General features: G+C 40.0%; 1 protein-coding gene across 1 annotated transcript; it reads right to left on the bottom strand.

Annotated features, from left to right (window-relative positions):
* Positions 1 to 5,131: 5,131 nt before the first annotated feature.
* On the bottom strand, positions 5,132 to 13,971 carry ESM1 (endothelial cell specific molecule 1). The gene is made up of 3 exons (XM_054652718.2): positions 13,300 to 13,971; positions 9,276 to 9,431; positions 5,132 to 7,126 (listed from the first exon to the last, which is right to left on the bottom strand). The coding sequence occupies exons 1-3, from the start codon at positions 13,622 to 13,624 to the stop codon at positions 7,026 to 7,028; spliced, it is 582 nt and encodes a 193-aa protein (XP_054508693.2). The 5' UTR covers positions 13,625 to 13,971; the 3' UTR covers positions 5,132 to 7,025.
* Positions 13,972 to 27,231: the final 13,260 nt, after the last annotated feature.

The following is a 27,231-nucleotide window of genomic DNA, read 5'->3' as shown; positions in this document are numbered from 1 at the left end:
GATGGGGCTCTGAGCAATGTGGTCTACTGTAAAGTGTCCCTGCCCATGGCAGGGGGGTTGGAGCTGGGTCATCTTTAAGGTTCCTTTCACCCCAAACCATTCTATGATTCTATGTAAAAAAAAGACGCAAACTCCACAGCTGAATTTGTTAATGTGCTGTGAACAGGGAGGCTCTCTTGGCTCAAGTCAGATAATGAACTCTGTGGGCCCAGGACTTAAGGCTGGATGGTGCTTCTTAAAAATTGCCTGATATAATAGAAAACCATGAGTTTCAAAAAATTTGTCTTATTTCAGACTACAAGAAACTGGAAGGTCCAGGTGGACAACAAGTTCAAGAAGTGATTAAGCTGGGGTCTGCTCAACAACTCTGTTCACAGATGAGTCATTCAGCACAGCACAAGTATCTCTGCTGCTGGCACAGTTTGAAGTGCAGAAGAACAGTCTTGTTGTTATTATAGATTTGGTCACTAGAAAAAGCTGCCAGATGCCAAGGAAGTTCTGAGAAAAACACTGTCTAGTTTGATGGCTGTTAGGGAGTTAAAGATCACTATGAGGAACATACTGGGCTAGAAGAACCATGGAGGTCCCTTGGGGATGCAGAGATCTACCTGCAGCCCCTGGAGGGGACCCATACTGGAGCAGGTAGATGCCTGAGATGAGGCTGTGACCCTGTGAGAGGCCCATGTTGGAGCAGGGTCCCAGAAAGGACCTGCCCACCCATGGAGAGAGGAGCCCATGCTGGAGCAGGTTTCCTGGTAGGACTTGTGACCCTGCAGGGAACCCACGCTGGAGAAGGTTGTGTTTGAAGGACTGCACACCATGGGAAGGGACCCACACTGGAGAAGGTTGTGTTTGAAGGACTGCACACCATGGGAAGGGACCCACACTGGAGTAGTTCCTGAAGAACTGTAAACCATGGGAAGGATTCAGGCTAAAGAAGTTAATGGAAAACTGTCTCACATGGGAGGGACCCCACACTGGAGAAGGGAGAGGACTCCTCTCCCTAAGCAGCAGCAGGAATAATGTGTGATGAACTGAGCATATCCTCCATTCCCTATCTCCCTGCACCACTGCAGAGAGGAGACAGCACCCAGGAAGGAGAGAGAGGTGGGGACAAGATGTTTTTTTAAGATTTGTTTTAGATTTCATTGTCCTGTTCTCATTTTTTATTGGTAGTAAATTCTAATCATTTCCCTATGTCAAATCTGATTTGCCCATGATAGTATCAGTGAGTGATCTCTCCATGTCCTTTACTCATGAGTCTTTTGTTTTATTTTCTCTCCACTATCCAGTTGTAGAAGGGACTGACAGAGAATCTTTGGTGGTTACCTGGTATCCCTGGTAATTATTGTAAAGCCTTGATAATTTTTTAAGATAATTTATGCCAACCTCACTAACTTAATTAATGCCCAGGGCATTTGGGCATAGTTTTCATCAAACACTGCTTTATTGGTTACTTTATGCCCATTCCGGTGGTGGTGGTAAAGTGTTTTGGATGGTGGTGCCAGCACTCACACTGGACAGGGAAGCCAGAGGTTGTTGCTTGACAAGGCCACTGCCAAATTTCAGGAGAGATTGAGGAGACTTTGTAAAGTAGAGAAGTGAGAGAATTTGGGAAGGGAAAGAGATACTCTGCTGTTCACTGTGACTAGTTTTGTACTTTCTGTTGGACAGTGTCAATATTGCCAGCCCCATGCTCGCAGCCTGCTTTGGGAGCCAAGTCCCAAGAAATCATGACATCGGTTTTAATGTGCTAAAGGATTTAGTCTGGGCTTTTAAACAAAATCTCTTAGATTGAGCACATGGCTGGTGATTTCTGCATCTCTGAGTACATACAGGCAAAGAAGTGCATTCCCCTGTAAAGTTCATTGCAGGGTAAACAAAAATTTTCCCCAAAAATCTTCATATGTTTTTAAACATCAGATGAGGTTCCTAACTAATTCTTTGCACATAGGTCCTAGGTTGCGAGCAAAGCATTCAGTCATGACACAAAACTTGTGGTACATTTTTAACAGGTGTAAACATCCTCTGTTCTGTAGATGTTACTTGGCCCTACAAGATTACAAGTACTTCAATATATTAGCAAAGGAAGAGGGAAAAGATGCAAAACTTCTTTATGATACAATGTTTCACCAGAGCTTATTTATGTTCCTTTATTTATTAAATGCCAGGCTGGGAAGTTAAGGTGAGACTGGGTACTGGTGGCTTCCCAGGTGGAAAGTGCAGCTCATACTTGCCTACAGAACAGGCTTGAGTTTTCTTTGTGTGCTGCTCTTTTCTTATGCTTATGAAGCCATAGTATGTTAAAAGCTGAAAACTAGCAATTTAAATTTCCTAAATGCCTTTAGAAAACCAAGAACTCAGCCACTGCCAAGGGAAACATGACTTCCTGAAACTGGACAGCATTGCTTGGGTTTCCTTTGAAGAAAAAAATAAAAAAAGAAAAGGAGGAAAAAAAAGGAGAGCGAGCCAAATGCCTGAAATATGTAAGACAGAGCGATACAGAGTTAAGGGGAAGCTACATAGGAAGCAAAGCAAAGCCCAAAATAAAGAGCAGGAATGGAAAACTAAAAATAACAAACAGGAAAGTGTGACACAGCTGCAAGGGCTCTGGTGCATTCTCCCCCAGCATTGTACCTTTTTTTTTTCAGGAACATACTAATAGTGTGTTTGGATTTCAATGGCATTCCAAACCATTATTTGTTCTTCAAAAATAGATGTTTCTCCTGTGAGGAAGAAAGATATTTTCAAGTAATGTTCATAGGATTTCTGTTGTTTCAGTTTATCAAAAAAAACTTTAGTTAGGCTCAGCGTTTGCAGAGCAGAAAAACTGCATTGATTATGTAACTTTTTGAAAAATTAGTCTGTCTCCTTAGAAGATAAGCTCATGCATAATCAATCAACTGCTGCCCTTAATTTCAATTGAGTTTTTACTTAATAGCTTTCAGAAGTAGGAAGGGAGCAAGCACATGAATCTGAGATGCAACCACTTTGGAAGCATAGTGAATGAAAGAAGATCAGGGAGGATTAGGAACACCATGTACTAATAAAGTTAAGGAAATCTCCGTCTTTCTTTTCATCCAAACACAAGTTTGTTTGTTTACACAGAGCATTTTGTGGGACCGGGAAGGCAGCTCAGGGGACTTGGAGCTGCCAGGACTGTGGCTGGATCCCCAGTGGTGGTTGCAGAAAAGCCAGTCTCTCCAGGCATGGGTGCCACACACCCACCCAACCATGACTGAGGCACTCAGCACTTGTACGGGGGCACTGGCAGCTGCTGCCAATGCGAGGGCAAGGAATACTTCAGCATTCGCATGTCTTGCTCTTTTAACACCTATTTGATTGCTAAACTCACCCTCCTGAAATAATTAAGCCAAGTAGTTGAGTTGTGCATGGTTTCTGGCCACCCAGAAGATAGATGGTGCCACTTTTGGAAGAGAAAAAAACCCTGAACATATCAGCTTGTCAACCACAGTTTACATGGACAGTGACAAACCCTTGTGAATAACATATTAAGACAGGCCCAAGTGAAAATCATGATGGTTGTGAAGCTATCTCACTTTGTGAGAATCCTATTTTTCACAGACACAAGAAGAACAGGAAATATTTACCAATTTTGCAGGTGTCAGGAAATATTTTCTAAGTGCTGCTGTGACCTGACAATCCATTTAAATAGATAGCAAGCATGTACATATATTTTCATTTAAAATATATACTTTGTTGTGTTTGCTCCAATATCTGTGTCCTAGCGGGTTAGAGTGGCAAATTCATATTGTTAATCACACTATAGTGATTAGGCAGTGATAAATCTCACAATACAAGTGTGAATGCTTTATATCATGAAATCTTACATCAGAGCACGTTAAAGATGTTTCTCGCAGTTGATAGTGATAAGGTTTTTTTTCATTAAAATTTATCTACACGCGAAATATATTTCTTACATATTATTTGAATTGTGGGTGAAATACATCTGAGTATATTTTAGACTTCAATTCTGTGTATTTCAGACACTGCTCTAAAACATTTGGTTATATATTGTTTGAACTGTAATGGTGTCTGCAACACCCTATAATACAGACTGTAATACAAACTGCATTAAAGCACAGTTCTTATCAGTGTCATCACACATTAGATAAAAAAATGAGAGTCTTTGCATATATTATATAGCTTACAGTTCAGCAGCTGAGAAACTAACAGCTAACTTCCAGAAATGAGGCTTATTTGCCAAACATGTTAATACTGTAAGTAATATATGATCCCACTAAAACCAAAATAAATACTAGATGACAGGACCACATTCTGTGATGAACCATTTCACAGCTTTTATTTCAGGAATAGTAGTGGATTTGGCAGTGTCAGATTAACAGTTGGACTCAAACGGTCTTAAAGGCCTTTCCAACCTAAACAATTCTACTATTCTATGTCTCTATGATAATTTCCATTATTTCTTACCCTGGTATAGTCCCATTATCACTGGTAACAACAGATAAATTTTTCAATGGATAAAGGATAAAAATAAAAGGATGAATGACTCTAATTTCATATTGAAATCTATTCTGTGTGCAACAAACTATCACTGAAGCAGCTAAAGAGATACAAAAGCATTTTATAAATTTGATGAAAAAGACTAAAAATCATCCAAAAAATGTTTTCAAGACATTCCTCTCCATCTCCTCCTTTCTCCTGACTTGCCAGTTGTGGATTAACAGGTTATTCCTCTATGAAAAATGAAAGAGTATCAAGGAGTTGCAGGCTCTGCTCCAGAGCTAAATAGTCCCTGGCATGGCAATGGCCAGGCCAACAAGAAAAGACAGCTTCCAAATCCTTCCTGTACTGAAATTGGCCAAAGAGTGGCTGCTCCAAGTAGGCAGCTAGGATCCAGCCACCTGGTTTTGGAGGTGGTTGAAATGGTGGACACAAATCTTTCTGTACATGGGACACCAGTCATTTTCTGCAATCATGAATGGTCCCAGAAATTTGCTGAAATAGATGCAGACGTCGTGGAACTGTTTCTGTGGATTTGAGACCAAAAGCATACCTACCCTCCATGTGGCATGGCTGTACCATCACCAGCAGGCTTACTCTTGATAGATAGACACAATAGACAGTGATGCTTTCAGTTGTTGTTTTTTATGGGTTTTTTATTGAACAATAATAATATTACACTCTTTAAAACCAACTGACTTATTAGATTTACATTCAAGAACTCATAATGTCATTTATGACACTGTTGCAAAATATTAATAATGTATGCAGTATTTGCTACATTCTTAAATATTTCTCATCAGTCTGCTGGAAGACCAAGGGTTTGATCCCGCTCTCACTGAAATCAAGAAAAAATTACTTTTGATATCAGTAGATTAGAATCAATTCACTTGCTAGTAAATAGCGCAAGAAAACATTATTCCCTCTCAGACCCTAACATTCAATACTGGTTAAAATGTGGTATTATGCTAGTTTGAGATTTATGTTTGTATGTCTCCAATTATCACGGCAAGAGAACCTGCACTTTCATTGTGACATTTGGATGTCTACTGCTGTCATCATCCTCTTGTTCCAGATCAGCATGATTCATGCCTGCTTTCCCAGGTGAAAGTATCGTGCTTTCACAGATGTTGACTTTGGATCTCTTTAAAGGTATCCAAGTTTCTGTTGTTCATGGTTTTAAAAGCATGCTTTTAGATCCTGAACTAAACTCTGGCTGCTGTACTGTGTGCTCTTTCTTTCACTGCAGTCATTGTCAAAGCTCAGGTTGATTTCAAAGGAAATGTTAAAATCAAGACACACTTCCAATGAGAGTGCCCTGTGTTACAAGGCTGTTCCTAAACTCAGGGCATCCAGGTTCACTCTGACACAGCAATGTCAATTTTTATTATCTGTGGATCTGGTAGTTTTCAGGCATATTAGCCTGAAAACATTCTCAGTGGTGATTTATTAACTTACACAAATATCATCCAGCTTAGGCTGAATGAGGGGCTGCCCATTCCTGCAACACTCTAACACATGTAAGTTTTTCTCCTGGCTGAAATGGGATCACTTGCTCATGCAATTGAGAAACAAAGGACTGGGTACCAAAATACTGTAGTCTGTGGAGGCACTATCACTTGCTGAGGGTTCAAGGCTTCCCTGGTTCAAATAAACTCCCTGTGAGTCACATCTGGGCCATAGCCAGCAATGAAGATGGAAAGTATGAAGGTCCATTTGCTGGCCTCTCACCACTCTTCCAGAAAAAATGCAGATATCGCCTTAATGACACCAACTAGCTGGTTTATAGAAACATATATATTTAAATAATGATAAGCAGCTTCTTTTGTTTCAGATCCCCTTCTACAAATTGGTAGAATTTACCAATCTGCTGTTTTTCTGTACAAAATTTAACTTTAGAAATTTAACTAAATACAATATATGTCTGTAGTGTCTTGCCTAAGTTATTCACAATGTATAAACTGAAGTGCTGGATGTTTTCTCTCTGAAGAAAGGCATATTTGTCTCTGAGGAATTGTCACCAAATTTCCAAAAACTAGAAATTGTTAACAACTTTTGTTGGTTTATTTAATTTACACTGTTGTGCTTTTGTTGTTATTATTTTTATTGCACAGTGGTGTTCCTTCCATCTGAGGTGTTGCTCATATGTGTTTCTTTCACAATGGTTCCACATCAATAGTATCACTCACCCAAACTGTCCCCTTCATTCAGTGAGAGCTTTTCCAGCATCAGGTTGGCAAGAGTCAGCCTCTGGCACTATTTGAATGATCATGTTGGGTTTTCAGTATTACTATACATTCAAAAAGCCACAATACATTTCACTGTTCAAATACTTATCAAAACAAATATCAAAAGTCATATATACTGTACAGTCTATTTTTAAGTAAACATTTTTTTCATTAAAAATGGGTCACATTTGAGCTTCAGAGATTACATATTCATACATTATAGATCTACTTTGTTCTTAAAGTGTGTTGTTGCATATTCAATAATCTGTGAGAAATGCATTCACTTGAAAGTCTTACAAGTGTAAGTAAATATCAGCGAGGATTTAGCCATTTCATTACTGGAGAGCGAATAACTTTCTCTTTAATGAATTCCTCTTTTACAGAATTTCCATCCCCTGATGCCATGTCACTATCTGAAAAAAACACAAAAATTAAGGTGGATTTCATGAACATGAGAGCTTTAAAATATTATCCTGCAGCAATGTCCCTGGTTTTATGAATACTTTGGAAAATCCTTGCCTGGTATGTTTGCAGAAAACTCAGTAAATTACCTCCAATTACCTAGCTGCAAAATTTCTACCAAATTAAGGCACAAGTCATATCTGTTTTCTAATAGTTTAAGCATAAGGCTGATGAGTTGACTTCTTTTTCCAGTTCTGACTGTAACACTCACTCCAGTGTGACACAGAACCAAGCAACACATCCTCAATAACTACAGCAGTAAATTAAACTCCCCTGCAGCTATTCTCTGACAGAGGCCAGCTGGCATGGAATAGCCTGGTGTGTGCCACTAAACTCTCTTACTCTCCAAAAATAGGTAAAAGATACTCAGTTTGTCAACTGGAAACAGTCCCTGGCTGAGGCTGATTCCTAAGCTGTCACTGGGGTTGTTTGGCACAGCAAGCTGGCTGGGGACACAGTGTGCTGTCCACTGCCCTCCTGTTTGACCGTGAAAGGAGTAAAATTGCAACGTACATGACCTCTGACACCATTAAGTTTGCTAGGCATATGTAGGCATAGTGTTTTTTATAAAACATATGGGTCAGAAACCTGTCTGTTTAAAACACTGAAGCATTTACAGCTGTTTTAATTCACTGATGATCACTTAGATGCTACAGTTACTTCTGAAGACCCCTTTCAAATGAAACCTGTGTGACCACCCTATGGAGTACTACTCGTAGTGTCCCTGATCTGCTAATAGTGACAGACCTCTGAGTACGGAAGTAATTGGGAAACTTTTGTAAGGGTAAAAAACACTGTTTGTTTCCATGCAGTGGATATCTCGTCCTGGCTGGGATAAGTCAAGCAGTTGAGGCAAAATTGAGGCAGCAGAAAGTTTGGGACCAAAGGCAGGTGGGGAAGGGAAAAGGGGAGGAGGAACTGGTGTAAATAGCCTGTCTGGGAAGGTTTGGAATATAGGCTAGATACAGAAAAAAGCAAGCACACTCATTATTTTGACACCCTCAGTAATAAATAGAAGAAGGAAAGGCAAAAGAGCACAATCATGTAGAAAAATACAAAAATATCAGGGCTGATTGATCTTGTAAGAGGGGTTTTTTTTGACATTATTTTAAATGTGATATAAGCTGCAGAAGTTTGCTTCAATCTAACTTTCTCTGAGCAGGGAAAGAGAGAAAGATAAATCTTGTATTAAGACAGAAAACTCTACAGTTTAATATAACAGAATAAAATTAAAAATTGCACACAAGCTGCTCTTGGAGAAGAAATTAAATCCAAAAATCTTTAGTGAAAGATTTCTATCAAAGATAGAAAATCCCAGTAGATTTCCCTATAAAAGATCCCTATAAAAATCCCTATAAAAGATCCCAGTAGACCTAGAATTAAATCTCTGGGGGTTTTTTCTGACTTCTACACATTTGCATTTATTTTGGTTTCTCTTTATATTTAGAGTAAGCATTGTTCAGTCGAACATACCTTAGTATCATCAGGTAGGGAAAAAGGGGAAAAATTTTAATCCCACCTCTAAAAGCTTCAGTGATCTTTCCTTGGTGCATCAAAAACATCCCAGCTTGTCACACTCCCTTTTTATTTTTTTCTTTTTTTTTTTTTAATTTTAATTCTGGACAGATCTATTACAAGCTTCAGACAAAAATGTAAAGGAAATAAATTATTCCAATGATACTGTGACAAATGACTACAATAAAACATTTAATAAAACCTTTTACTGACAACGGAAAACATATAAAGCTCTGTCCTCATGGGGAAAATGAAATGCTGTTTTTACTATGCATTAGCTAACACTAGTAAATGCAATGCAGTGAAATCCTGAACTGACATGCAAACCCTAGCACAGCCTCCTGCTGCACAGGTGAGGTGCTGCTAGCACATGCAACAGTTGCAAAGTATTTCAAAATGTTTCTAGCATGTGTCACGGCTCACCTAATTCCTTGCCACATGTTAAGGAATAGGAAAAATAAACCTACCTTGTGTTATAAACGGTTTTCACAGCTCCACCAAAGTACCCACCACTCATACACAGAGTCATAGTAGATTATGTGCAAGGTGTTTTCTGCTAAAATCAACTGTCCCACAAAGTCTTACCTGTGTGTGAAGACATTTTTCGTCGATTTGGAGGCTTTGAAGCAGACAGTTGAAAAAATGGGAACTTCAGACATTTCCCTGTTACTCTGTCACAGATGCCAGAGGGACAGTTGCAGGTTTTCCTGCATTCCATTCCGTAGCTACCATAGGGACACTCTGGGGAAAAAAAATATAGCAAAGCATCTCTCAGTGATCCAAGTCAGCTGCTGTCTTAATAGCTGGTCTGCTTGAAAGTGGAAAACCTTTGAGTGGAGGTCAGCTATACCTTAGCTACAGGATTTCAGCATGCTGACTGCTTTTTTACAGTATCTTCTAGTATTAACAAATCTTGACACGCTTTACATACATCATTTCATTTCCTGTAACTTATTTACAATGTGCTACTGGTAATCCTTCTCTGAAACACTCCTAGATTTAAGTGCACTCCTACATTGCATTGCCTTAGTTAAAGGCAGCATGAATATGTAGGTACATAATTATAGAAGATTTAGTTGAAGGACTAGCACTTTAGAAGGGAAGATGACTCCAGAAGTTCCCTGAACTCACTGTGTAGTTAGTTCACTATGATATTATCTGACTTTCACAACAGTTGATATTTAAAGCTGCAATCCGATGCTGGTGTGAGGCTGCTGTGGCCTGGGCCAGCAGTCTGGGAGGAGGATGCAGCCTGACCCTGAGGAGCTATCCAGCAAACTCATCATCCACCTGGAGATGCTACTGGGTCCTCAGGAATAGCCTCCCACCCAACACCTTCTCAGACAGCCAGGTTCTGCCTTTCCATGGCAGACAGCTCACCTGCATCTCCAGCCTCAAGAGTGAGGATGGCTTAAAGGGATCTCTGGCACTAAGGCAGCTCCCTGGTTATGCTGCATCTGGTCACATAATGCCCCAATTCAAACCTCACATCCCTGAGCTAGCTTGGGGAGGAGCACTACAAAGCAGTTGCTAGGATGGAAACAAATGTTTTCCAGAGAAAATTAAGTCAGGAACAGGAGATTTTCCTATCCCATAGCTGACACATATCACATGCTGGGCCATATAACTTCCCAGAGGGTTTAAACTAGGGGCTACAACCCTTGTCTTCTTCTGCCTTGCTGTTGAACAGGATACCTTCCCCAGACCATTGCTGAAGAGGCAGAGACTGGGAAAATCCATGTCTAACGTGTCCTTTCCAAACCCACAAACAGATGATCGTTCCCAGGAGATGTTTGACATATCCCAGGAGAAAGGCCTTTATGTTCGGACTCTGAACAACCTTGGCAACCCAAGGTACATGGTCACCTTAAATGACAAGGTCTGGAGAGTTTCTGATTCACCTCCTAAGGCAGATTAATGAGTATTTGGGGCTGGACCAAGGAACCATGCAGCCTAGGCCTCCACAAAACACTTAAGAAAGGTGACCACAGTAAGCACAAATGGTACCTCTCTCCCCATTTTGTCTCTCCTTTTCAGCTATGAGACCTCCTCATCCAGACATAGTTTGTTTGCTTATAACACCCCAATAAAATCACCTTTTCAGTTTGTTCAGCCTCCTCTTGAGTGAAATGCAAACTTTTTGCTTTGCCATACAGCCTAGATAATATGAAAATCAAGCTATTGCACTATAGTTATACAGTTATAGTGTAGCCAATATTTTACAATTCTCTGTGTATCAAATGTATTTATGGATTTATTCTTATAAAGGAAAAGCCCTAGAAGATCAACCAGTTCTCTGAAATGGACTGCACAGTTAGTCACTCCAGCATGGAGAATCTTCCTAGCCCTCAGCACAGTCCCCTTCCCAAGAATGACTCTTTGATCTGCTGCTTGTCCACATAAAACAAAAGCAAAATCCCGTCTAATTAGAACTGTTCTTGTGTGCATATCCTCCCTAGGAGACAAGCAAAGAGCACACACCACATGGAGCATCAATCTGCCTGCTACAGGTGCTCAGCCTGGAGAAGTGGGATGCAGAGATGTGCACAACAGCGCAGAAACAAGTCTGAGCCCAAAGCACTTGGCTTTGTGTGGAATAACCCTGGCATTGATGCTGCTTTTTTGCACTTCTTGACACTGAGATCTGAGTAAATTCGTCTTTTAGAAGGTTTTTGTTTAATAGGATCTTGTTCCTAAATAAATTGCAGATGGCTTCCAGTGGTTTAATGGAATCAAGGGCACCAAAAATATTTTGCTTTGGGCCATAATGACATTGCTATTGATAATAGTACAATGCACTGTCCTAATAATTATAAATAATCCCAAAAAATTGTTCTGGAGTATATACTGCCCATTTTTGAAACAAGAAATTGAAAAACAGAGAGTTCAGATCATTTTTCCAGAAATTCAAAGTAAATTGGCAACAGGAAGCCAGAGAGAATTTAGCCATCCTGCATCTGTCAGTTATTACAAACATGGAAGTTATTAAAATGTGTGAGTGACCTGCTATCATAGCTGCACATGGATATATAAAATAACAATATCTGACCCCAAGGAGAGACTGTACTATCTCAGAGCTGAGATGAAGAAAGAAAAAGAATTCAAATTACATCTATAATATTTAGAGGAAATAAATATATGGGGAATAGATTTAAGCACCAATTTAAATTTGAAGCCAAGATATGGCTTTACTGAAATTAATGAGAGTTTTTCCACTGACTGATGGGGAAAAAAACCCAAACATTTGATTTCGCATTTTCTACAGAGCACCCAAGATTCAGCTATGGGTTGATAATATTTCTTTTTTCCCATTCAAAGGGTGCTATTGCTAATAAATTCGTATGAGGAAAGCAAAAAGTACACACTAATTCAAAACAATTGTTATTGGAATTATAGGCAGTATCTTGCACTGTGGTGATTTTTAATAAACTGAAGATCAATCAATTATCTCAGTAGAGTATTTTCCTGGTGAGTGCACCAAAGATATAATCTTTCTGTGTAAGTTCTACTAATTTGCAATAAAGTTTTGGGTTACACACTAAACCATGCATGTGAGTTTATTTCAAATGAGGTAAATAAGCTTGTGCTGTATGTGAATCAGCCGAAGTGATTTTTGCAGCATCAGGTCCTAAGTCACTACTTTAACTGAGTCTATTAATATTCCTGATATTTAACTGCCAAGATATTCCCACTTTTAAGGAAGTTTTTCTAAGGCTTATGTGTATCCACTTACTGAAATGCTACAAAAACACAGCAAAACCCACTGCACTAATGCTTTGCAAACTCTCTTTTTAAAATTGTTTACTTTTTAAAAAATTCACCCTGCTTCTTACAAATATAATACATTGCCAGCCTGTAAAGGTTGCCCTGTTTAAATGGAGTGAGAATAGCTCCTAAAAGAAAAATGCGATTATAGCTTCTGACTAAAGAAATCAGCATGCAACATACCTGGAATAAACTGAATGCAATGCCTGGCTGCTCATCTCACAGTCAGCTTCTGCTCTGTTATTGCCATCCTTCAGGCAGGAGGGTTTCTGTTTGCCTGCCTTGACCACATCCCTAGGATGACTGAGCACCTCAAAGGACTAAGTTAAACAAGACAAAGTCTCCAGGCACTCAGGCTGTGCTGCTTTCTCCATCCCCCAGACCCCAGAGTGAGCACCTGGTCTCTGGGCAGGCAGCCGGAGGTGCCAGAGGGAGCATCACCCCCAGGAGTGTGCAGCTGCCACAGGGACCCTGTGACAAGGTTGGGCTTGCAGGATTAAAGTATTTATAATTTATAGAGAGCCACCCACTAAATCAACAGAAAGAACAGGACTAGTGCCTGGGTGTCTCAAGCTCCAGTCAAAAATCTCATCTCCAAGCACACCCTGTCGGTATTTCCTTACACATGTCCCCAGGTAATGTGTAAACAATATCATCACACTAATAAACCTGCCCCAGTACATGTAATGCCTTCTAATGACAGCAGGTATTTTTTCCCTTTTTCCTTGGCTAAGGGATGAGCTCTAAAAATCCCATTTTAACTCCTTTCAAGCAAGAGGCAAACTCTGCATGTATGTTGCTGTCAAATTGCCACAGTGGGTGCATACAAAGTGAACATCATTACCTTTGCAGATACCAAATTCATCACCAAAGTCATCCTCCTCAGTGTAAAACTGGCACTTCAGCCCAGGACCACACTTGACACCATCCATACCCGAGACAGTACGATAGCAAGTCTCCCCCAGAGCAGCTGCACACACTCTGCAGCAGCCACAGTCATCCAGCACCGTTCGCTTACAGCGCGCGGTGCTCTTGCACGCATTACTGTCACAGGGATCAGGGCAATCTACTGCGTATTTCGCACTCCAGGCAGCTCCAGCAGGCACGGGCAGCAGGAGGAGGGTGAGGAACAGGAAGCCCTTCATGTCTTGCAGGGGTAAATGCTCCATCCCAGAGAGCAGGTCTCAGTGCTCAGCCTGCTGGTGCCTCTTGCCGAGGGAAGCAGCGGTACAGAATCCAAAGTGGTAGCTGCACACATCAGCCTACAAGTTTATGAGCTTTATAAAGTGTGTTGCCCACATGTTGCACCGTCGTCAGCTTCCTCAATCCGGCAGCGCTGCTCCTGCCAGCCTCCCTTGTTTCAGTTTATGAAATCCAGGATGAAGGTTGGATTAGCACTCTGCTGCCATCCAGGAATTGAAAAGCCTGAGCTGATGTAATCTGTTATGTTTAGTTGGTTGTTTTGCATGAGGACTAAAAACTCTCTCACATCCGTTTCAAATGCTCAAGGACGTCTGCCAAGAGTAAAAAAAAAGGTAAAAAAACAATCAACCCCGAGGAGGTTGCATACCTTCCTGCAGGACAAGGATTGCTCTGACGCTGGGCACACTGCTGACAGGAGAGCTCTGCCTTGCTATCACAGCATGCATGGCCAGAAGAAAATCACACTGAATCATCTTACTGCTGAAAGAATAATCTTTAATAGAATACATCTTTGCCATACTCTTTTAGGGGATGTGGATGGTTATTTTTGGGAATTAAATGAGATCATGTCATTCAATAGCCAAGCTCAGCTTTTTCAGTAGTTTTTTCTGATTGCATTGAAACAGTACTTTCTAATCAGTATTTAAGTGGAGGTGAATTAAACATTTCACTCAAAGATTACTGCTATAACTAAAAACTGGTCAGAAAAAAACTATCATTTTGTGAGATCTTCAACAGGAAGTTCAGGAGAATGAGCAATGAGCTGCCCCAACTTCACAAGCAAAGGGGAAATCCCCATCCATCATCAGCACTGTCTGCACAGTGTTAACATGGATCCAGGGGGCTGATTCTTCTCCCTCTACGCCACTTCTATTACGACAAACTCTATGGGATGCTCTGATGCTGCTCTTCAATGAAATCAATGTAAATAAACAGAAAACAAATTCAGCTTCCCCTGTCTCCTCTCCTAGACTTTCTTTATCCTGCCAGAGCCTTGACAAGAAACAGCAAACAAGTGGAGTCCAGTGAAACTGATGAGCCACTGGAGAGACAAAAATTTCTGCATTAAAAAAAAATCTACAGGAAAGGAAAAGAGGAATAAAGCTAGCCATAAATAAACCTCTGAATACCAAAAGTCATTGCCAGTGAAGTTAGTGAGAACCAAAGCAAACTGAACTGTGTATGACCAGCTTGTCACTTGGGAATCTTGTGTCTCAAGTGGGCTAAGGACACTGCCAGTGGGCTGCCAAATAAAATGAAGGACTAGACTAGAAATACAGGAGAGCAGGAAAGCCTTTTCTTCATGAATGCAAATGTGAATTGATAAACCCAAAACCAAAATGCTTAACTCTTCTGTCTCACTCCCATAAGAACACTTTTTAAGGTGGGGAGGGGAGGGGAGGGGAGGGGAGGGGAGGGGAGGGGAGGGGAGGCGAGGGGAATGACTGGCCTAGTATGTTTGGCACTTGTCAAAAGTCAATGTTAAAAAAAAAAAAAAAAAAAAAAAGAAGTAAAAACCTAAAGAGTTAGGTTGAGGTCTCATGTAAACCAAGGCAGTACTATTGGTAAGCATGAGCTGACACCAAATAGTTCAATTAGTAGTAGACAGCTTCATCTTCAAAATGCAAAACAACTATCCTCTAAAAAGTGAAAAGAGTAAGTAAGTGAAAAGAGTTCTCCTAAGATGGAAAGGAAAATTGCAGCCGAAACCAGAGGAGGAACACAAGTTTAAGGTTACAATGAGGAGATCAATAAGAAATTTATATCCTACCACTGACCCCATCACAACTGGGCTATTGCAAAAGTCTGTTTAAAAAAAAACAACAACCCAATATTTCTTCCATAGTTCTCAGGTCAGCAGAATAGTGTAAACCACTGTCCATGTCTGCTGGCATAGAATCGACTAAAACTGACATTGGTTTATATTTATAGGTCAGGCTATAACCTGTGGGGCTGAGGAGCTAGTGTAAATCCCATAGGGCAGTCCCTTATGTGGGAGAAAGATGCTAAATGTTCAATCAGAGAACCAGGGAACACAGCTAAGGCCAATAACCCTCTCAATACCTGGGCCAGATCTGCTCCTGATGGTGAAATAGCCAAAAAAAGAGCTTTGCACACTTGGTGCATCACAGGTCTGCAGCAGTAAGGAGCAGGAAAGCTCACCCTTAAGTTAATTCACACCTGCACCTCAAACTCATACCTGCTTACTCATACAGAGGAGATCACAGATGATGTGTACTGTGCAGACCCATCCACACATATACTTGGACATTTATGCCTGGTATTAACTACCAGCTGGTAAAATCTTATCCTGTAAATATTTATAGGAAATGCTCCTTGTCTAAAACACCAAATGAGGTCTGAAAGGGCTATATGTCACATTTGGGCTTCTCACAGGAAAAATGTCCTAGAGAGATGATAAATAAAAAAATTACACACAGATGTGGTGAGTAAAAGAAATCGTAAAAGGAATCAGCTCTCCCCTAGCAACTAGCCAATATTATTGGAATAAGATGGAAACTGTATCCTATGCTTGGAGCTAGAGGCCAAAGTAAATTATTACAATGGATTAAAAAAATATATGTAATGGAATAAAACAATATGAACAGATAAATATCTGGATTATATATCAGTATCATGGAGGAAATAAGGATACTATGGTCTTCCACACTGTCCATTGATTAAATAGTGAAATAAATCCAGTGTCACTCTCTTTGGTTTTAATGTTTCTCTGTTGTTTTACCTGTTGAATCCATTAAGCTTTCCTTTCCAGTGAAAAGTTTAATCCTGTGAAACCCTGAACTAAGCTCTTCCATGAAAATGGATGCAAAGGGAGTTAATGAAGCTTCCCCAGTCATCAGTGGCAGAGAATTTGCCACCACTATTTAACTTGTGGTATAAAAGTATTTCAAAGGTGGAAGACCTTCTGGATCAGATCAGAGCTAATTTTTTTTTCCAAATTTACAGCACAAATTGTCTTTTTGCCAGCTTATGTCATAATTACATCACCATATAAAATGTTTGGCACTTCTAGAAGCAGAAAAGGTTTCAACCCTTGGGTTCCATGCTTTACAGGGAACCAACAGTCTAATATCAGTGAGTTGTGTTTCCAGCAGAATACTTCTGAGAACCATTTTTGCATTTCTTTTTTAAATAATCTATTTATCAAGCAAAAACAGCATGTGGGACTGTCTTGATGTTGCATTTATGCCCTCTGAAAAGTATGACCCCACCTGTTAAAAATCCCCATGAAACGGCAATCTTCATGATTCCTTATTAGTCTGTGCTGGTATATGGGTACAGAATCCTCACTAGGTTAATAGGCTTTGTTCATTTTACTCTTTAGATAGAGAAACATTCACCTCCTGTCTTCTGAATTTAAGTGTTCTGGCCACTGTTGCTATCCAGTCTTTTGAATGTATAAAGTTGAGATAAGCAGGAAGCACTAATATCTCTTTAAGCATAGGAAAATATTTAATGCATGACCCTTGTTGCTCATTTCTAAAAGACAGTCCCTAAACTAAAAATATGTTACCACACATTCCTGAACAATCCAACCTTTTCCCAGGCTTCCTCTTCAAAAAGCCGTAAGCACAATGCTATATGAGAAGCAAAAATTCAAAGGGAAACACCGAAAGGAAGCTGAGCTGCAAAGTCCAAAATGAAAAGCCAGAAATAGGAAGTAAGAGATAAGAATCAGGAAAGTGAGATAGCGGCAAGGACTCCCCTTTGTATGATTTCTTTTCTTGTATCTTTTCAATGAATTACTAATTACTCTTTGTTTCAGCTGTAGCATAGCAACTCCACTCTGGTAAAAATAGGTGCTTTGGGACATTTCCTACTTGCTGAAGGCAAGAGATGTTTACATGCTTTCTCCAGGCAGACCAGGTGCTATGCTGAGACCTGGGTAGACACAAACTGCAGGAGCTACCACAGAAATTACTGGATGTGCTGGGTTACCTGCAGAGAGCCTCAGGAATGAGAGCCACAGCTTTGGAGCACAGCAAAAGTATGTCCATGTGCAAATATGTCCACGTGCAAATGTGTGGCATGTTCAGCTTGGGAGCTGCTAGCCAAAACTACTGCATATGATTTATGCTCTCTGAGTTTGCCATTGAAGTGGAGCTGGACCCTGTCAGGTCTGTGCTGCTGCCCGAGCCCACGTGGCACAGTCCTGTGCTTCCATGGGCTCCCGTCACGGCTGGCTCTGACTGCAGGACCTCTGCCCTGTGTGGCCTCTTCGCAGAGCAGGTATTCCCAGAGATTTTACGGTCACCATAATAATCTGCATAGCAGAAATCTCTGGCTTTCTCTCAATTCGGTTACAAATAAGTAAAATAGTTCTTCTATGCTTGGAGAAAGTGTTCAAGAGGCAAAAAAAAGTCACAGAGAGGTATAAAAGTTCTACTACATGGTAGCAAGGGTAATTTTTTTTCCATGGTAGGAAAGTCTGGGTTTGTCACACCCAATAAATACGTAGTTGATTTAAATGAGGAAACATGATGAAAAAATATGTTGTGACTCTGTTATGCTGAAAACTTTTTTAATGCTTTCAAGACATCTACATTCCCAGAGCAAGAAAGGTCTTTCAGTCCCCAATACCTCCAAGATCCATACCAGGGAATTTCAGAACAGTACAAGAAAGTCACACACCTTTTCTATACTTCAGGAAATCTGCTTCTCTGGATACAATGACTGGCTGCTCACAGCCCAAAACTCTGCCTTCAAACACACACCTTATCAATACTTTTGTCGGGATGTACTTCTTTTGTGACACATCTTGGTTCTAGAAATCTAAATCACCTCAGATAAGTCATATGCACACCTAGGAAGAAATAAAACCTGTCCGTACAGAAAAACATCTTTTCCAGTCTGATCTTCAGGTATTCTGTTTCTTTATCAATAAAAACCTCCAAGATATGAATGATGGTTCTTTGCATGTTCTGCTTAGAGGGTCAGATATCCATAGGGTAAATGGCTTTAATGCTGAGATAATGTGGCTGTTTCATCCTTCACTGTTTGACATAGTTAACCGATGTAACACACACTTATTTCTCTATTGGCACAAAGCCTCCGCTCTCAGTAGTTCTCTGCAGAACTAGAATAAAATAATTAGATTTGAAAAAGCATTTTCACCAGTTTTTTCCAGACATAAACAATAACACAACAGTCAGTAAAATCACAAATACTGTATGGATTTTATCTTCTCTCTATGCAATCCAAATGGTAATCATACTCCAATTCTATGAGTCCCTGATAACTAAGCCAAATTCCAATTGAATAAATGTTTTTTCTTGGTACCTGTGCAGAATTTGAAAGTGCACTGTTTTGGTTTTCCTGGATATAGATATTAGAATCAGATAGTTTCGGATTGGTGGGAAATATACTTTTCTTTGCAACTCAAGTTGATTCTGATCTCTGTTTTTAAGATAAAAAAATTGATAACTCTATAGACCTTTATGGGAATCATATCTTAAGTATTAATGTGATTTCTACTTTTCTATACTAAAACATGTCTTTTGAAACTTTGTTGCACTTAAGTCATGTTATTATCTTACAACATTTCTGCAAATGTTTTAGCCATGCTTTATACATAGTTTGGACTTAACTAAGTAGCTATTTCCTGTAATGAATGACAAACCTATTAAAAGCTTGTTATCTTCTTGTGCTCTACGTGCTGCTAACAAGCAAATCTGTAGTCATATGTGTGAAATGTTGAGTTGTTTAAGTTAGGGTTATGTGTTTTCACGAGCTAATGCTTCCATGTATTCTTTGCAATACATCCAGGATGATTTCCATTGGCAGAGAAAAGGCAATTTGAAGTAATTGACTTAGATATGCAAGTATATCAAATTTATATCTATCATCATTTTTCTTTTAGGAGAAATCTCTCCATTTCGTAAGTACTTGTCTTTGAAATATAGAAGTTTTCCAGAATAACTAGGTGATCCCAGAAAGGCCAGAGGAGAATTTCTGCATTTCTTAAGTAACACAACTTCAGGGAAGAACCAGAGAAGGTCTGAAAGGAGTAGGGAAACCAATGGGAAATTTTTTTTCAGATTTTTTTCCAGTGTTACACATACTTTCTTTCCTTGGGATGAGTGGCTATTTCATTCTTCCTTCTCTCTGCCACACAATCTCTCTGGCTCAGCCTTAGTCCTCATTATACTGTTTTTCTCCTTTATTATACTGTACTTTCTCTCTGATCTATGTGCAAGTTTACTTGTGACACACACAAAAAGAACCCTAAAAATAAGAGTTCAGCAGACTATATTCCTTTATTCCATCTTTATTACTTTCCCTTGTTCACAGCTCTCACACTCCATCCATATTGTCTATCCCAGCTGAAGCCTCTGAGACTTTGGATTAACAGGAGCAAAGCCTGCTTAAAGGAGACTTTTGGCAGCTGGTCCTTGGGAATTTCTGTGCTGTATGAATTGGTATCTACTTCAGTGAACAGGTTGGGAAACAAACTGAATTAATATCTTGGCTTCCATGGAAAGAGACACAGTCAGGGTCTCCAAGAACAATGCAGTTGGAGGGACCTAACACAGGACCATTTGTTTCCCCAGTGTGGCAAAAGGATTTTCACCCATGTTTCCTATATCCTCTTCCTTTGTTCCATAGATCATATGGCTCTGTTTGCAAATATATTTTTTTTTCTTTCCCTGGAGCACACATATTGTGGGTGAATGCTGACGCCAATGACATAAGTGCTGTGTCACTCATTTCAGCAGGGTCAGGATTTCACATGATGCTTTCAATGTTTTATCATCTCTGCTGTGTGTTTTTTGCTCAAAATATGAAAAAGGAATGTTTGCAAACAAGCTCTAATCAGAAAGCAATGAGTAACAACTGCATATTTCCTGTGACAAATTTGGTCTCATTAAGAAACAAAACTGCTAGAAAGCTTAAAATTATAAGCTATAAACCTACAAAGAGCACTTCCAAATCCATTTTGGCTTGTATTTCAGTATTTTCAGTTTTCTTAATGTATTGATTAAAGAGGTGTAATAGCTAGCAATATTACAAGTGCAGAACACAACCTTGCGTTTTTACTCAGAAATGTGGTAATTTATATGTCCCTATATACATTCAGCATGTATGAGAGAGTAAAATATAATACATAAGTAGTCTTTTTTAAAATTTTATTCATTGATCAATGTTAGTTATTTGATCAAAGCTTGATGGTAATTTTCAGTCATTTAACCAAATGCCCACAAGATTTATTCTTTAAGAAAACTAACTGAGAAAAAAAATATAAGTGAAATATATAGAGATGGAGCTATCTTTCCAAGTTGTGAATCTGACAGACTGAATATGTGATTTCTCCATAATGGCACATTATTCTTCTTTTTTTGATTTATCTTCTGAATTGTCATGGACCGAGCATGAGCTATTTTAGATGTTTCATCTTCTGAATTGTCATGCACTGAGCATGAGCTATTTTAGATATTTCCTTGACCATGATAGAATAAGCTTTTTAAGCCAGAAATATTTATGAAATAGTTCACAATCGGATGCACTTTCTTAGATGATTTATTTAAAACCAGGTAGCTGCTACTCAGTCCCATGTTTTAATTGTGCCCTGCACTGTATTATGAATCCTCTTCCTGTGCTATAGTATTTTGACTACGAACGCTGGCTGGGTGCTGGGTAGGTATCTCACCCAGACTGTAAAGAAGCTGCAAAGGGAACAAAGAGGAAGGTCAGCTGCAAATATTTGTTGACAGTAGGAAACAGCCCCCAACACCACAAGCTGTGGTGTACAGCATGTTCCCTCCTGGATCCCAGGAGGCCACTCGGGCCAGAACTGGGCAGAATACCTCCAATACTGGCTATAGTGGCTTTTTCTGTTTTACAAAACGAGAAATATTTGTCTTTTTCATTTATGAAGCATTGGATGTAAAAATAAAAAGTCCATTTTCAACAATCAGCATAAAGGGAAAGGGGTTTTCTTTGTCTATTGCCTAAGTGCCTGAAGCAGGACTTGGAAACCATGACTGTGCAGATGGAAACCCTTTCAAAGTCACTGGAGGCGTTTGTCTGGGCAGACACTTCCCAGGATGCCTGAACTGCAACCAAGCACCATGAGGAGGGAAAAACCCAACCCAGCACTGCTGGTGGAATAACAAACCCTTCTGGAAATTGCCACCCAAATATGAGTATCAAAATGGGAAACCATTACTGTGACCCTGATTTCAGTAACTGGGTGCAGGAAAAGCCAGGGGAAGGAAAGAGGTCTGGAAGAAAAATAATTTAAATATCGCTTTAGAATTCAATCTAGCTTTTGTGTTTTCTTACCAACAGCAGTCCTCTCAACTTGTTCAGGTACTCTCAATCTTTCTGCTCAATGAGGCAAAGACTGCTCAATAACATCATCATTCATAAGACAGAATAATCTGTTATAAAGTAAGGTGGTTTTTAATAATTCAGGGCTCTGATGTGCAGTCCCTGTCAAATCTCACTATGGTACTCCCTGACTGATTATTGCTGCATCAAAGCCTCATTCCACAGGACAAGTTAATTTGACCCATCCATTTCTGCTCCTGGAGTAGCACAAACTCCACTCCACTGTGAATGTGGTAGCTTCTGAAGTTGATGCATCTAGAATCACGAGCACCACAGCACCCTGTATCACCCTTTTCAGGACCCTGTTCTCACCTACCTACGTTTGAGTATAGACCCACACCAAGGAACTAGGTTAGAACCCACCTAATATTGCAGAAAGAAAATGAACAACACATTAGTATCAGCAAGTTTCTTTTCTGTCTCTGTCTGTGCAATATCATCAGTGACACAGGCATAATTGCTGCCTCCATATTATTCTTTTCATTATGGTGTGGATTGTATGTAGGAGGAATTTGTTGACAAGTTCTGGCTGGATCACTTTGAAAGACAGGGCCTCTCACAACTGCCAGTGAAAGGGAGAAGTGCAAGTTTTTCCACAGTCCTCCATCAGCATGCTCAAAGTTTTGAGAATAATTGTGAGCTCAGTGCAAATATTTGTTACTTAAACTCTCCTAAGACCAGTATCCAGACAGGACTGTGGCTTTTGGCAAGGGATGTGCATGCCCAAGATTTTAACCAGTGAAAGCCATGTCACTGTCAATGTGGTCCATTGCCTTTTGAATATATCACAGGTTTTGCACACAGACTAGTCCAAAGTACATCCTATTTTCATGCACCTACTTTCAAAGCATTTCTACTTTTTTCTGGTATCAATTTTTTGGTATTCTTTCTGAGCTGAAAAATATATCTGCTTTGGTTTTGGTTGTAACTGCTTGAGACAGACTGACCAGTGCATCCTAATAAGTAACATCCTCTACATTGCTTCAAGATAACCTCAACCAACAGCCATGTACCATTTTTCCATTTAAATGGAAATCATAGAATCATTTGGATTGGAAAGGGCCTTAAATATCACCAGTTCCCACCCCCCTGCCATGGACAGGAACACCTTCCACTGGATCACATTGCTCAAATCCCCACCCAACCTGGCCTTGAGTAATTCCAGGGACGGGGCAACCACGACTTCTGAGCAACTGGTTGCAGATCCAGTCACTATCCTCTGAGTAAAGAATTTCTTCCCAAGATCTCATGCAAACCTACTCTCTCTCAGTTTGAAGCCATTCTCCCTTGTCCTGTCACTACAGGCTCTTGTAGCAAGTCCCTCCCCATCTTTCTTGTAGGCTCCCCTCAGGTACTGGAAGGCAACAATAAGGTGACCCCAAAGCCTTCTCTTCTCCAGGATGAACAATCCCAATTCTCTCAGTATTTCTTGGAGTGCAGGAGAAGTGCTCCATCCCTCTAATCATCTTCATGGCTCTTTTCTGGACTAGTTAATTAATAGTTAACAAAGTACTATATACCTTTTAGTACAGGAATGATTAAGAGTGAGTAAAGTAATATTTAATTTTTTTGTTTATTGATATTGCTTCTGCTCTAATTATTCCTATCTTGATTTTCTATATGGTTACAGAGAGGCTTGGTTTTTTACTGAAATAAAAGTGTTGTAAGAATGTGTTAATAGGGCAACTTTTCTTGCTTTTTTACCAAAAAAAGTATTAATAATTCATAAGAATTAAGTCTCTGAAACCCTATTGTTTATATATTTAATATATAAGTAAGTAGCTAAGGTATATAAGTAGATAAGGTATATAAGTTCCTATTGTATTAATATATAAGGGCTTTTTTAATAAAGGCTTTTTTACTATCTTTCTGTGGTTCCTTGCTTTGAAAAAAAACTGTGCCATCTTGTATTGAATTGTAATTAAATTAAATCTATTTGTAATCTGTTAGACATTAATTATGAAATGTATAAGTCAATCCAAAATAAGCTCGTTCAGATGATTGTGGGGTTATAAGCATACCAGGGTAGAAGTGTCTGAACCAGCTGCCAGGTCACTAATAAGATTATGGTACATTTTTTAAATTAGCAATCTGTAATTAGAAGATATAGCAGACATATGAACACTACTTGCTGTAATTTGTCTGGCTATGATGAACTGATTCTTCTGGCAAGTATTCCAAAAAAACATCTTGAAAATCTGATGGCTTGTTTTGTTTTAGTTCTGTTTTCTAAATGTTTCTTCCTGCTGCCAGATTGCATTGCCCAAAAGGAAGGTTACTTTTACAGCTTGCTAGATAGCAGGCAGTTCTGTAGTCAGAAGATAAAACAAAGGCTTTGACTAGAAGCTGCGGAGGCAGTCCATGCTTCAAACATACCTCCACAGTTTCAGGAAACAACAGTTGTTGACAATAGATAATGACATCATCTGTACTGAGAAGTAGAACCTTGTTTTTAAAAAAAAAAAAATTAACAAAAAGGTGAACATGCGGTGCATTACATGTACAGCCGAAACTAAAGCTGTAAACACCAGGCCCTACTGCCCAGCACAAGAGCAGTGTGAACCTAAGGACCAAACCTGACTGGCCTCTGCACCCCAGTGTGATGTGTATGAGCTGTCAGTGCCCTCTACAGATAGAGGCAAGGGCTGTGTGTCAGCCCTGTGTGCTCTGCTCAGTGCCATACATCCATCACCTGTCGGTGCCACTTGTCAGCTCTTTGCACAGCCTGGTCAGCCTTTGGGGCTGCTCCCTGTGCCCAGTCATGACTATGTGACAGGCAACAAGCAAGTCAGACCTCAGAAAATAATCCTTAAGAAATATTACTTACCTGGAAGACCTCAGTAAAAACAGATAGAGAGGCAAAAGTGTGACAGAGAACTCAGCTCTGCACAGACAAAGCGGAAAAGTGTGAGCATAGACAGGAGCATATGCCTGGCCAAGGGCAGAAGGATTCCTGAGGCAGGATCCCTTAATCCACTCACAAATTTCCAGTGGGGACAAAAATAGCACAGGAGAGCTGGTCTGATAGAAGAAGGCAATGTTTAGGAGCTGGGAGGTATTGCCCAAGGGGATACCTCACAGGCACCTAGAGATTAGTGCTAAGGTATGTTGGGTTCAAAAAGACAAGATTAAATTTCTGTCACTGTGTGAAAGTGGAATTGCAAATGCTGTGTTTTTATGTTAGCGTTCAGAAACACATAATCACATAAGGGATTATATGTGGTGCTTTTTATTTAAGAGCTCTGGGAATCGCGGTAGTTTCCACCCAAATCTGATTCCGACCATACATTCGAGGTGAATTATACTCTATCGTTATATAACTTTCATGTTAATTATTAAACTTATATTGTTCTATTGTATACACAGATTTCAGCTAAACATAGCTTCTCATGGCTCCCCCCTTAAATTTCTAACATAGTTTCTCATGATTCTTCTTATGATTAAACAGTAATTATATTTAGTTACTAAACAATCATCACATCTAACAATTATATCATTTATCATACTGCTTATGCAGGTGCAGTGATCTGAGAAAACACAAAGCCTAACATTTTCAAAGTCTATCTTTAACATTTTCCAGGGCTCCACTTTCAATTATGTTTAGTAACCTCTGACACAAGCTGCTGAAAATTAGCTCTTCTGGATCTGGTAAAGAATGTGTTTCCAGCATAATTTTTTCAGGCTTTGTTGGTGTCTGTCATTGCAAAACCGTAACATACCTGGAGCTACTCTCTGTGGCTTTCCTGCTTTGATTTCAATTCTGAGAATCAGCCCAGCAGTGCTTTTAGCAGTAAATGACACCAGTGGTCACCTCCTTTTCCTGGACCTTTCTTCTGCCCATCTCTGGCTGCAGAAACAGTTATCCTCCCACCATGTGTTTTCAGAGGTGCTAACAAAATCCAGAACTGTGGAACACTTTGCAGGACTCCTGCCACTCTCCCTGGCCCAAAGTGCCCCTCCTCACGCAGAGGGCAGGCACCCTCTCGAGACACTGATGTTTCACAGCTAGCAAAGACCCCCCTGCTATTACACAGGGAGGAAGCAAAGCCTCAGGGTGGGCAGAAATTGAGTCAAGGCTGCTGCTTGATGCTGGGGGAGGGGCTGCTGGCCCTGGGGGCTGAGATGAGTTCTGGTAAAGGTCGGGGGGAGCCACAGGGGCTTGGCAGGAGCAGCCAGGCCTAGCAGTGACACCCTTCCACATGCTCCATAACCCATGAACAGAAAAAAGATTATGTGAATGAAGCCATTGCAGGAGATCACACACAGGAAGCCCAGCATCTGAACTGTAATGGACCTGCTGGGTTATGGCTTCCAGATTTTATCACTCACTTTTTTCAGTCAGTGACAGAGTCAGCCACTGTTCACATGAATGAGGGAGTAAAAGTCTTGCCTTTGCCAGGTTGAACACCTATTTGTGGCCACTGGGCTGCATGGTGTGAAAAGCTCCTGTCATTTACCTCACAAAATTAAAAGGGACTAATCTGTGTTGCAGCATCCTCTGAGACCCCCAGCTGTAAAGTGAGAACAATGGTACATTATTCTTTCCACTTTTATATATCTTCTGCTTTTTTTCCCTCAGTTTTTCACAGTTTTCTCTGTATTCCAGCACTGAGTCAAATCCCACTGACATCTTCTAAGATCTTCCTTCCCATAACCTTGGACAAGAACTGGGTCTAAGCCCCCACACACCACAGTGACAGGTTTTATTGCACTATGACCCACGACAGACCCAGATTTGTGGTGTTCTGTTGCTTCTTCCCTGCATATATATCTTCTATGAGCTTGTTCTGCTCTGCTCAGAACTTTGGCATGGCTCCTGGTCAATAATCAAGGCCAGTAGGTTGTTTTTCTGGAGCTATTTATTCATGCATCTGCAACATCTCAAAGTTTACAGTATTTGGTGCATGTTAGTGCAATAAGCACAGAAGCAGAGAAACTCTGCAGATGGTCACTTCAAAACTGTTAGTTAAAAAAGACCGAGAAAATATTTGGAAGGTGATGCAGTACAGCAAGCTAACCACAGATTTCTTCAGAAACACACCAGGTCCTTCTGTTATTAGAAGTCTGTTGAAATCCATAGCCAGAGTCCTGTTTGTTTTGACAGATGTTAGGAGCTGTGTTAAAGAACTACAATTACATCTATTACAGTCAGTATTTATACATTTTGAGTGTTATATAACCAAAAGAATGAGATTATGAACAAGCTGGGAGTTTGTTTGTT

The sequence above is a fragment of the Agelaius phoeniceus genome, chromosome Z, assembly GCF_051311805.1.
Source record: "Agelaius phoeniceus isolate bAgePho1 chromosome Z, bAgePho1.hap1, whole genome shotgun sequence".
Lineage (NCBI taxonomy): Eukaryota > Metazoa > Chordata > Aves > Passeriformes > Icteridae > Agelaius > Agelaius phoeniceus.
Note: the sequence above shows the minus strand (reverse complement) of the source record. Positions and strands in the feature narration are given on the sequence as shown.

Bases quoted from the DNA above. Each gene is read 5' to 3' on its own strand.
- ESM1 (XM_054652718.2), bottom strand. From the start codon at position 13,624: ATGGAGCATTTACCCCTGCAAGACATGAAGGGCTTCCTGTTCCTCACC. The intron at 9,432-13,299 runs GTAATGATGTTC...TTTTTTCCCCAG, and splicing joins TGAATTTGGTATCTGCAAAG to AGTGTCCCTATGGTAGCTAC. The intron at 7,127-9,275 runs GTAAGACTTTGT...TGTTTTTTTCAG, and splicing joins AAAAATGTCTTCACACACAG to ATAGTGACATGGCATCAGGG.